The following is a 13,246-nucleotide window of genomic DNA, read 5'->3' as shown; positions in this document are numbered from 1 at the left end:
AACATTGAAGCAGCAGATGGCCGAACTTCGCTCCGTACGCGCCAGGGATCAAGCGTTGCAACTGTTTCTCGCGACGTATCGTTCGCATCCACGAGACGGACCATTGCCGGCTGAAATTGCTTCACGACCGCCGCCATCGCTCACTACTCCACCTTGCTCAGCATCCAGCGCCGAAGGAAGGCCGCAAGTATCGCTTCACGGTGCATGATATTGTCTTTTGATTGGTTTTTAGGGGCAGCAGGCGGTGGACGCGAGGCGAGATCGTCCGTCGACTTGGCGCTTGCATGTATCATGTTTCAGGTCCAGATGGCTTGCAACGCCGCCATTGAAATCAACTTCGCCTCTGTCACGCACACAGTGATCTATCAGACTCTCTGAGAGGTGGCATGAGCCCTCCTTCCTCCCCCCCCCCCCCCCATATTTCTATCTTACTCTGAGTAATTCGATTTTCCTCTCTAACTGCATGCGGTGAAAGGTCGCTATTCCTTCACAAGCGGACTTCCCACGCAGCGTCTCTCGTCACCCGGGTGTTCCGCTGACAGGCGGGTTCTGCTGAGCTTGAAAGGGTTAAGCCGATGGGTGTGAGGGAGTCGAGTGGCTAGAGATTCTGTTACTTCGCAGAAACTTAGCGAAAACGCTTTCTGGCGGGCTACCAGCGAGGCGTGGGAATGACTTGTGTTCCCAGGCAGTCTTGGCGGGCAAGTTCCCGCGTTTTCTGCAAAATCATAACTGTGATTGGCTGGCTCAGGGGATAGCTCTGCGACGTAGCAAAATCGGCGCAAAAATTGGCGCCAAGTATCTCCATTGGTGGAATAGTAGTGCGTCGGCAATAGAGTGGAATTTTCCGCCGGTTTTCGAGTTGCTGGTTGGAACGTTTAACCACGGCCACTGTTGTAGGGGCGGGAATGTTCTGTGTTCGGTTTGTACGGGTGCTCTTGTGGTAGTCGGCTCTCGCCTTTCAGAGTAGGTTACAAGACTGAGCTCTCGCTGCTCTAGTCAGCCTGTCTTCCGTTGGCTGTCTAATATACTTTCATTTAATTGTAAATGTTTGACGAAGTTGCTGAAGTTTCGAATTCAACGTAACTTTCCGAGTACAGTTGGCAATTGAGCGTTTTGCGTACAAGCGGCCTATGTTGTCTGTCTTAAGCAGTTTTGGCTAAAGTTGACTGTATCGCAGTTACTGTGTGACTTCACTTGTTAAAATCAATCACTGTACCGTCAATGATTGTGTGGCGAGCCTTCTTCGTCTCCCTCAGAGACGCATTTGTATTGCTAGGAAGTCTTTTGTCTGGAACAACCAGACCAGGATAATTTGTTTCGGGCTATACTCGCGACATTATCATCACCACGACGGGACGTCGAAGCAACCAACCATCGCCTCCGGTACGCCAGATCGTGTTCTTGCAGTTAAGAAGACAGCTTGGTAATGTATGTGCGCAGCAGCGGCAGATTAGGGAATTTTGCTCTGTGATAATCAGAGCTCAGCAGAGCGCGCCTGTTCGTCTTTTCTTACTTTGTTCTCTCTTGGGTGTTCATTCTCTGAGTTCTCACTACTGTAGCAGAAATAAATGTTGGGTTGGCTGGGTGTTTCTCTTAAGATTTGAGTTGCAAGGAATTGGCTCCACATAACACTTCGTCATAAATGTCACAATCTAGTTTATGGACAACTTCACCTTCACAGCATTTATTTGAGTATCCAATTTGATTATTGTAAATGTTTCATATGTTTTGATTATTATTTTGAGTTTAGTCATAATAAATCAAATTGTTATTTTGGACAGAACTTTTATTCTGTGAATCGGTAGAGCAACCCTTTCATTTCTCACTACATTAATGAAACTTTCCTTTATTTAATTAATTTCAATCAAATTAAATTATAGCAGGTGCCAAACTTTTTTCTACTCCACTTGCAGAGACGATTACAGTCAGTTCACTTTTTTTCTTAATCCATGTGCAACAGCAAAAGTCAGTTGTTTTACAGAAATATATCGACTAGTCTTATCTGTTTGAATGGTTGTATAGCATTCCGAGAACGCTTCATCCCGTATGCACCCTCTTAGCAACGATTGGGCAAGACCCCACAAAATATCCACCTAGTACGTATCTCTCGCACTATCTGACTACAAGAAAAACTTTTCCCCATTTTATCATTCGAAACCCATAGGGTCGTTTGCATTCGCAAATGAATGTATTAGGGGTTGAGGTTTTTAATACGGTTTGACAAGTGTAATAAATTTACATGAAAGAATGGCACATTTTTGTTGCACCTTCATGATTGGTAAGCCAGATTATTCCAAGGATCGTATAAAGGATTTCAACACTTTACATCGTTCAGTTCATTGTTGGCAGCCGCCTGAATTTGTCAGTGTGTCGTCTGCGACTGAAAATGGAGGAAACTGAGTTTCGTTCTGTTATTAAACAGTTTCACTTAAGGGCTTGGACAGCCGCATAAATCAAAACAGAATTGGATTAAGTTCACGCAGACTCTCCACCACCATTTACCATCATTTGCTTTTAGATTAAGGAGTATAAATGGGGTCGGAAGAGCGCCTAAGACGAAGCACGACCAATTGAGGTCCAATTAAGTTCACCACAAAGGAAATCACTGACAAAATCAATGATACGGTAATGCAAGGCCACCGAATAAAAATTCGTGAGATTGCTGAGACTGTAGGCATCTCAATTGAGCGAGTGCATAACTATTGCTGGAAGAAGTAGTTATGAAGAAGACGTGTGTGAGGTGAGTGCCGCGATTGCTCACAGTCTACCAAAAGCGCATATGGCACAATTTGTCAGCTCAATGTCTGGCGATGTTTAGTCGCAAGCTGAGTTTTTGCGCTAATTTGTGATTTCCTTTGAAACTGGGAACCATCATTACATACCAAGGTCGAAGTGGCAGTGAAAAGAATGGCTGAAAAAAGACCAAGGTTGGCATGCATAGATGTGATCTTTTACTAAGGTGATGGACCACCCCACACATGAGCGATAACAACGGCGTAAATGCATGAGTTGGGGCTTGAAACGGTTTCTCACCCACCCTGTTTACCAGACTTAGGCCCAAGTGACTTCTTACTGTTCCCCAACTTGAAGCTTTCGTTGCTGGGAAGAATTTTTCATGAAATGAGAAAGTGATACTTGCAGTCAATGAGTATTTTGCAGAGTTTGATTGAAGCTACTTTCCCGATTGGACGAAAAAGGAGGAGGACAGCTGGACCAAAGGACCAAACGTGTGTGCCTCAAAGGAGCCTATGTCGAGAAGCAAGTTGAGTTGTCTACGAAACAAACATTTTTCTTGTTTTTTTAGCTAAACTTGTCGAACCATCGACGTACACTGCGTGTTAGTCTACAGTGAATGTTAAAATTACTTGTCTCGTTGTATTGGCTCTGAGCACTATGGGACTTAACATCTCTGGTCATCAGTCCCCTAGAACTTAGAACTACTTAAAACTAACTAACCTACGGACATCACACACATCCATGCCCAAGGCAGGATTCGAACCTGCGGCCGTAGCAGTCGCACGGTCTCCGTTGTGTTGATTTTAAATTTAGTTGCATTTACCATCATTACTACACCAGTACTTGAGCTGTTGGACGAAGACGTTCTCAAAAGTAACTGAAGCGTTTAGTTTGCCCGAACGAGTGAGTCCCGACCAAGGAGCGGTGTCATCACCTGACCTAGCATCGGCCATCTCCGTCAACTTCCGCCAAGCTGTGTGAAGCTTATTCGCCCTCCTCCTAGCACCACAGCCGAGCGAACACCCCTCAAACCTGTTACGCATGTTGAAGTCGGCGTACTGTTGGCACGCCAAGGAGACAAGCTGGTGCTCTGTCTCAGTGTCGCGAAAGTTGAAGTGGTACCCGTCTGACACGTCGTCCTGGAGCTCAAGCACAAACAGAAATGACAGATGAAATCTAGCCGCTGTGTTGCGGCAGCCGTGAGGCGCAACGCAGCTGGCAATGTACAAAGCGTGTAGGTTGTACCTGGAGCAACAGTACCTGTAGAACCACCAACCGCCGCCGTAGGAGCGCGCGCAGGGGCAGCACTCTGGCGCTTGGTCCTGCTTGTTGTCCACGGTGCTGAAGTAGACGCCGTTGTGCGCCGAGAACGAGTCCGAGGCGTTGCCGCGGTACCCCGTCACCGACAGCCGGTACCACTGGCTCTCAGCCGCCACCCTGCCGACAGGCACACCTGTACACCTGCAGCTAACACACACACACACACACACACACACACACACACACACACACACACACACACACACACACACGCTGAGGGAATTAGATTAGGAAATGAGACACTTCAAGTAGTAAAGGAGTTTTGCTATTTGGGAGCAAAATAACTGATGATGGTCGAAGTAAAGAGGATATAAAATGTACATTGGCAATGGCAAGGAAAGCGTTTCTGAAGAAGAGAAATTTGTTAACATCGAGTTTAAATTTAAGTGTCAGGAAGTCGTTTCTGAAAGTATTTGTATGGAATGTAGCCATGTATGGAAGTGAAATTTGGACGATAAACAGTTTGGACAAGAAGAGAATAGAAGCTTTCGAAATGACGTGCAACAGAGTAATGCTGAATATTAGATGGGTAGACCACATAACTAATGAGTAGGTATTGAATAGAATGGGGGAGAAAAAGAGTTTGTAGCACAACTTCACTAGAAGAAGGGATCGGTTGGAAGGACATGTTCTGAAGCATCGAGGGCTCACCAATTTAGTATTGGAGGGCAGCGTGGAGGGTAAAAATCGTAGAGGGAGACCAAGAGATCAATATATTAAGAAGATTCAGAAGGATGTAGGTTGCAGTCGGTACTGGGAGATGAAGCAGCTTGCAGAGGATAGAGTAGCATGGAGAGCTGCATCAAACCAGTCTCAGGACTGAAGACCACAACAACAACAGCGTATTGGGCATTGCCTTTATAGCCATCGTCATTTGAGAAGTGGCGATCCCCCACCACTATGTACACATTGCACCCAGGCTTTAACTGTCCGTCACATCCTTACGGAATGCCTATTTTTTTACCGTTTACGTTCCCACTTGGGTTTACCGTCTGAGTTATCGGCCGTTTTAACAAATGACGCGCGGGCTGTCAACTGCGTTTTACTTTTTATCATTCAAAGCAATATGGCGAAGGCCATTTAATTTTTTCTTTTAGACCTCCGTTTCTGTATGGTGTCTTTTGTAGCTCTTTCTCCACGTCCCTGATTTTAGCCGTCTTCTCTTATGTCAGTCGAGATTGACGTATACTCATTTCTTAATTCCTCTCTGTCTTCGTGTTCTATAGTTTTGACTTGGGCGCGTAAGAGGAGGATCTTAGTGTTTAACGTCCCGTCGACAACGAGGTCATTAGAGACGGAGAGCAAGCTCGTGTGAGGGAAGGATGGGGAAGGAAATCGGCCGTGCCCTTTCAAAGGAACCATTCCGGCGTTTGCCTGAAGCGATTTAGGGAAATCAAAAATGGTTCAAATGGCTCTGAGCACTATGGGACTCAACTGCTGTGGTCATTAGTCCCCTAGAACTTAGAACTACTTAAACCTAACTAACCTAAGGACATCACACACGTCCATGCCCGAGGCAGGATTCGAACCTGCGACCGTAGCAGTCGCACTAGGGAAATCACGGAAAACCTAAATCAGGATGGCCGGAGACGGGATTGAACCGTCGTCCTCCCGAATGCGAGTCCAGTGTGCTAATCACTGCGCCACCTCGCTCGGTGACTTGGGCGCGTATGACTAGAGTTATTTTTACGCCCTAAAACAAAACAAAGTCACAGTTTTGTCAGGAAGTTTCATATCAGCGCACACTCTGCTGCACAGCTTCTGGAAGCTGTTTACTGTTTTATGAGGCCATAGTGACCACTCGTCCAAGTGAAAATAGAGTATCAACATCTTTAGTGTATAAAAAAGTACCTAAAGTAAAACAGATGCCTCATTCGTTGCACTGACTGATCAAAAGCACCCGGAAAACTCTATGTAATGCAGAATTGGCGCTAGATGTCACGAGAGGCGCACCTGTCCTGGAGAGCCTGTATACGGAGATAGTGGTCATAGGTGAAGTTGCCCGTGATTGGTTGATTAGCTTTGGGGCCATTTTTCCGCCAAACGTCTCTCGCGCTTCCTATGTTCACCGTGCTTTTGAGTTGAATTGAAATTCAGAGGACTTTTGGAAACTATTAAAAGGTATTTGAATTATTGAGAGACTTGTTATGCGTTGTTCATGCATGTTCGATTTAGTTGTATATAGTTTTTAGTACGTAATTAGCGTTTGCGATTTTAAATATTCACGCAAAACAGGTTGGCCTATTACACTTTACTGCATTTTTAAGCTCTTATTTCTTTAACAGTTCGTGCATACTTGTAGCATCACAAGCTTTTCTGAAGCCAATATCTGACAGTCCCTGCTGGAAACGGAAAGTTCCTGTAATTGTTGTGCTATGCTCATTCGACTTTATAGCGTCAAACTTCATTTCGTTCCGAATCAGAACATTAGGCATTATTTTGGTTTCAGTATTATTGCCTGACTGTTGACGCAGACATGTTGTAAGCACGTTTTCCGCAGCTGTCGTGGTTGCTGAAACGTTAATCGTAGTAAATAATTGTAGGTACTCTTGAAGACAATTTTTAAGAAGTACTAATGTGTCTCATACTTCTTGCATGTCACAAGTAAACAACTGCTTACGACTTTCATTCATCTGATGTAATACTGGTGCGTTAAATCTTTAGCGTTATGCACTTCCGATACAAAGCAAATGCTATACACTATATTTTTTATTTACGTTGCTTTCATTGCAATATGTCTAGTAAACGAACTTTAAAGGATATAAATGCAAGTAACGAACAATTTTTACAGCCACTGTATCAAATTTCCCTGTACTGTACATAGTACGCTAATATGAGTATATTATAGCTGTAAAGAAAGGCATTTAACGAATGGTTTCGCCATATTGTCTTGTGCATTTGATTCAGGGAGCGTGTACTCCACTACTCTACTACCATTCAAAAAACCAGCCCGCAGTTTAGCAGAAAAATGGCCGCCGTATCGTCCGGTTGGCGACTCTCTCCTTATAAACCGCCGGTACTACAGAAGGAGGGAGGGGGGTGTATTGTGTTGTCAATAGCAGTAACAACAACGAGGATCGGTCGAGAGAGCTGAGTGACTTCGAATGTGAACTAGTCGTTGGCTGTCACCTGAGTAACAAATACGTCGGGGACATTTCAACGCTTGTAATGTAGCGCAAGTCGACTGTTAGCGATGCGAAAAAAATAGAAACACAAAGGAACGACCACAGCTAAATCGAGACCAAGTATTTCGCAAAAGGGTCACAAAGATAAGAGAAAGTAAGGCTCGCACGCAGTCATTAGGCACTCGTTTTGCCCTCGCCCTGTTTGCGAGTGGGACAGAACAAGGTACCCTCCACCACCCACCAGACGGTGGATTGCGGACTTTGTGTGAAAATGTAGATATGCCATGTACTGATGTACAGGAACCATCAAGCATTGCGGGGATGGTTGTAAAAAATTGCATGAATTCCTGCGTGCTACCATCGGCACACCTATCTCGAATTTCGATGACTGTGCGTTGTTGTTGTCTTCAGTCCTGAGACTGGTTTGATGCAGCCCTCCATGCTACTCTATCTTGTGCAAGCTTCTTCATTTCCTAGTACTTACTGCAACCTACATCCTTCTGAATCTGCTTAGTGTAGTCATCTCTTCGTCTCCCTCTACGATGTTTATCCTCCACTCTGCTGTCCAATGCTAAATTTGTGATCCCTTGATGCCTCAGAGCATGTCCTACCAACTGGACCCTTCTTCTTGTCAATTTGTGCCACAAACTCCTCTTCTCGCCATTCCTATTAATTACCTCCTCATTAGTTATGTGATCTATCCATCTAACGTTGAAAATTCTTCTGTAACAACACATTTAAAAAGCTTCTATTCTCTTCTTGTCCAAACTATTAATCGTCCATGTTTCACTTCCATACATGGCTACACTCCATATAAATACTTTCAGAAACGACTTCCTGTCACTTAAATCTATACTCGATGTTAACAAATTTCCCTTCTTCAGAAACGTTTTCCTTGTCATTGCCAGTCTACATTTTATATCCTCTCTATTTCGACCATCATCAGTTATTTTGCTCCTCAAATAGCAAAACTCCTTTACTACTTTAAGTGTCTCATTTCCCAATCTAATTCTCTCATCTTCACCCTACTTAATTTGACTACATTCCATTATCCTCGTTTTGCTTCTGTTGATGTTCATCTTATATACTCCTTTGAAGACACTATCCATTCCGTTCAACTGCTCTTCCATGTCCTTTGCTGTCTCTGACAGAATTACAATGTCATAGGCGAATCTCAAAGTTTTTATTTCTTCCCCATGGATTTTAATACCTACTCCGAATTTTTCTTTTGTTTCCTTTACTGCTTGCTCAATATACAGACTGAATAACATTGGGGAGAGGCTACAACCCTGTCTCACTCCCTTCCCAACCACTGCTTCCCTATCATTCCCCTCGACTCTTATAACTGCCATTTGGTTTCTGTATAAATTGTAAACAGCCTATCGCTCCCTGTATTGTACCCCTGCCACCTTTAGAATTTGAATGAGAGTATTCCAGTCAACATTGTCAAAAGCTTTCTCTAAGTCTACAGATGCTAGAAATGTAGGTTTGCCTTTCCTTTATCTTTCTTCTAAGATAAGTCGTAGAGTCAGTATTGCCTCACGTGTTCCAGTATTTCTACGGAATCCAAACTGATCTTCTCCGAGGTCGGCTTCTACCAGTTTTTTCATTTGTCTGTAAAGATTTCGCGTTATTATTTTGCAGCTGTGTCTTATTAAACAGATAGCTCGGTAATTTTCACATGTGTCAACACCTGCTTTCTTTGGGATTGGAATTATTATATTCTTCTTGAAGTCTGAGGATATTTCGCCTGTCTCATACATCTTGCTCACCAGATGGTAGAGTTTTGTCAGGACTGGCTCTCCTAAGGCCGTCAGTAGTTCTAATGGAATGTTGCCTACTCCCAGGGCCTTGTTTCGACTCAGGTCTTTCAGTGCTCTGTAAAACTCTTCACGCAGTATCATATGTCCCATTTCATCTTCATCTACATCCTCTTCCATTTCCATAATATTGTCCTCAAGTACATCGCCGTTGCACAGATCCTCTATATACTCCTTCCACCTTTCCGTAGGGAGTAAAAAAGAAAGAAAAAAAAGTACGATGGTCGAGATTCTCTTCATAAGGCACACATCTACATCTACATCTGCATCTACATCTACATTCTTACTGTGCAAGCCACCTGACTGTGTGTGGCGGAGTGTGCCCTAAGTACCTCTATCGGTTCTCCTTTCTCTTCCAGTCTCACATTGCTCGCGGAAAGAAAGATTGTCGGTATGCCTCTGTGTAGGCTCCAATCTCTCTGATTTTATCCTCGTGGTCTCTTCGCGAGAAATACGTAGGAGGGAGCAATATACTGCTTGACTCCTCGGGGAAGGTATGTTCTCGAAACTTCAACAAAAGCCCGTACCGAGCTACTGAGCGTCTCTCTTGCAGAGTCTTCCACTGGAGTTTGTCTATCATCTCCGTAACGCTTTCGCGATTACTAAATGATCCTGCAACGAAGCGCGTTGTTCTCCATTGGATCCCTCTATCTCTTCTATCAACCCTATCTGGTACGCATCCCACTCCGGTGTGCAGTACTCAAGCAGTGGGCGAACAAGTGTACTGTAACCTACTTCCTTTGTTTCGGACTGCATTTCCTTAGGATTCGTCCAATGAAACTCAGACTGGCATCTGCTTTATCGACGATTAATTTTATATGATCATTCCATTTTTAATCACTCCTATTTTAACTATATTAAAGCTGTTAAATTCTTTTAAATATCGCTTAATTTAATAAATTTAACAGTAAAATTTGAAGAAATGGTTGATGATAAAGTGTTTTAAGTGTCATATTTGGATTTCCCACCCTAAAAAACATAAGAATAAGATATTTTCAGCAAAAAAGTTTTTCCATCGTTGGCCTCTGATACCAGAAATCTGAGGAAGTGACTTCTTTTTTCCGTTTTAAGAATGAGGTTTAATTTTAAGATTTAAAAAACAATGTGGTTAAGTCACAGATGAGTATACAAAGATCTTGGGTTCGATGCCCTGTCAGTCTTGTGATTTTTATACGTCACTTTTTTTCATCTTTTCCCTCTCGCGAAGTTTTGTTACATGAAAAATCAGAGTTGCACAGTGGTTCAGAATCCACGTTGAACTGTAGGCTCCTCTACCTCTGGCTAGGTGAGTCACTTCAGTGGTCGGAGAAGGGTAATGGCAAGGATGAGCAAGTTTCCGTTCGAAGGTCGTGCACTCAAGAATTTGAAAGCTAATCGCTCAAATTCGCCTTGAGCACTGAGCAATCATTTCGCCGACGCACTATATTGATGATACCCGTTTGGTAAAGTACCATGTACTGCTGCTTAAAGAAGTCCGTAACTGCCTACTGTTCGCCCTCGTCCCACACAGGAACCGCCGACCCTTCAAGGCCTTTTATGAGGGAACGAAGGCGTAATAATCGCGTAGGAAGAGATGAGGACTATAGGGTGAGTACTCGAATGTCTCGCAGCAGCTTTCGTCGTTTGCAACAATGCGCTCAAGGAACGTGTTGTGCCTTTTGTCGAATCCCGGTCAGCACGGGGCTTCGTACACCATTCCACAATTGTGGTTTCCGACATACCAAGCTCCCTATACTCATTCTTCATTCTCCGGTGAGCAATATGTATGAGACCGGCTCGTCAGGGAGCCGATAAAAGATTGTAACCACGTTGGTTCTGTTTGGACGCATTTGATAACAACGTCGTCATAATTTTGCTCTTGCCCTAATGGATTTTACTGCTTTGGAGTTGTTGTGTATTACTTTTTTGTTTATTTTTGTGAAAGTTTTATATACCAGTTTTTAATGTTGGTTGTAGTGCGTTTTTTTATCTGTTGTTCAATGGAGTTGGCGATATTAATTGTGAGTTTATTTTGTTGTTCAGTAATCATTTTGCCATGTCTATATGAGGCAGTGAGGTGTTTCATCGGCTTGTGTATTTCCGGGGAAATTAGGTAGGGAAGTTCTTTGTTGAATAGGTTTTCTTCATCTTTTGTAAAAGATATATTTCTACGATTTTTAATGCGCTGATATCCCTGGAATGGCGATGTAAGTACTTGTGCGGGTTGTAGTGATTGACGCTGTGCAAATTTTAGGTTATTTGTTTTTTTATTATGAAATTCTTGTATCTGTCTGCTAATACGAGAGACATAGTTTTCAATAAAATTAAATATTAAGATAACAACAAAATCTAGCTAAGCAACGCAAGTACAAGAATTTGGATCACAATTTCAGCTGCAAGAAGACATCAAGGTTAAACTACGGCAGGAAGAAGATTTGAACTAAGACGTATATCTGGCGCATCTGCATATGAAAAACAGTGTTACTCCTCTAACAGTTGACGCTATATTTAATTTTATAGATAACTATATTTCTCACGTCAGCACACAGATACAAAGACTGCACAGTAAGAAAATTGATAACCTAAAATTTGCACAACACCAATCACTAACACCACCATTCAAGTTCTACCCAAGCATTAAAAATCTTATAAATGTACCCTTTACAAAAGATGAGGAAAATCTACTATAAAAAAAGGACTTAAGAACAATCGTAAAGCACTATCTATAAACACGGCCAAGTATTGAACGAAAAACGAAATGAACTCAAAGTTAACGTCGCTAACATCATAAAACAAGGAATAGAAAAACAAACATACAACCAAGATACAAAAACGAATTATAAAACCCTTACAAAAATGAACAATAAACTGACAGAGGTCGCCATAGTTAACGTTTCCGCATTTGCCTAACGCATGTCGGAAGGACATGAATGCTGGACTAATCCGTTGCCTATATGCCGGTGCTTATATACCCGCATCACAGTCACGTTACGTTGTATATACGTTACTGCAAAGCCCCGAGCGGAAATCTTTCGTTCGACCCGTATATAATGGGATCATGTCTAGTACAGCTCAGTGGTCTTCAAACCAACTTTTGGACTGGTGACATCTCTGTGTTACCTTTCTTTTTACCAATAATGCTATTAGATAACTTTAGATGTACTCATTTATTACGTTTTGCTAACTGTCATCACCATTCATTCAAAACGATTTCGGGCTTGCAGGCGGTTGTCATTAGCTTCCATCCACGATATTTCGACTGGACACCTGCCAGCCATCCTCAGGTGAGCCATCGAAGACTGACGAAGAAGCTTCTTTTTTCTTTATTGTTATTTTTTTAAACCTGTTTACAGGCAGGCCTGCAGCAGCATACTACGCCGCTCTTCGGCCGCAGAGAAACATACAAGACAGAAATGGTGACAATGTGAGATGAATAGATGGTGGACATATAAACGCAGACAAACACTTTTTAAAATATATGGGGCCGTTCACGGGCATAGAGTCCAAGATAAAAGTTGTTCAGACACTTGGACACAGACATAGACAAAAAATATTCACACGTGAATGTAGGTGCACAAAACGAATAACACTGAACCACTTAAGCACAAAACGACGGCACACACAGAAACACGAGGCGTCGATCTCCGGCGCTCGAATGTTCACTAACCGTGTACGAGTCCGGGGACCTGCCAAGAGAGGAGGAGGGGGGAGGGGAATGGGAGAGGGAGAGGGGAGAGAAGAGATGCCGTGGGCAGGGGAGATAGGGAGAGGAAGGAAGGGGGAGGGGAAGCCCAAGGGAAGAGGGGCGGAGGAAGGGGGATGGGGAAAAGGAAAGAGAAGGGAGGGAGGGTGCCGAAAGGAAAGGACACAGGAAGTGGGGGCCGAAACGATCAAAGTTGATAGGAGGGATAGATGGAGAGGAGGAGGACATCATCTGGGAGGGGGAGCTGGCGGAAGGCACTTTGGGAGAGGGTAAGGAGGGTGGAGAGATGGAGACCGGGTGGGACGAGGGAATACAGGCACGGCAACGGGCGGGGGTGGGAGAGGATGGGCGAGACAAGCGGGTGTGGAGGGTCGAGTTTGCGGGAGGTGTACAGGATCCGGATCCTTTCAAGGAAAAGGAAGAGGTGGGGGGAAAGGAATGAGATCGTACAGGATCCGCGTTGGGGGAGGGGAGATAGATGTGATAGGCGAGGCGGAGAGAATGGCGTTCAAGGATTGGAAGCGATTTATAAAAGGTAGGGGGGCGGGCGGAGATCCAAGCCG

At 43.8% G+C, this 13,246-nt stretch overlaps 1 protein-coding gene across 2 annotated transcripts in view; it reads right to left on the bottom strand.

The window, feature by feature from the left end:
* Positions 1-13,246, bottom strand: part of LOC126335000 (uncharacterized) — a 912,695-nt gene that overhangs the window by 25,531 nt on the left and 873,918 nt on the right. The window contains exon 12 of one of the 2 annotated variants that reach the window (XM_049997826.1): positions 3,982-4,173. In XM_049997826.1, coding sequence (XP_049853783.1) covers positions 3,982-4,173 — 192 coding nt within the window. The remainder of the gene's footprint in view (positions 1-3,981; positions 4,174-13,246) is intronic. The other variant, XM_049997835.1, reaches the window with a different exon arrangement.

The sequence above is a fragment of the Schistocerca gregaria genome, chromosome 1 (genome assembly GCF_023897955.1).
Source record: "Schistocerca gregaria isolate iqSchGreg1 chromosome 1, iqSchGreg1.2, whole genome shotgun sequence".
NCBI classification, from domain to species: domain Eukaryota; kingdom Metazoa; phylum Arthropoda; class Insecta; order Orthoptera; family Acrididae; genus Schistocerca; species Schistocerca gregaria.
Note: the sequence above shows the minus strand (reverse complement) of the source record. Positions and strands in the feature narration are given on the sequence as shown.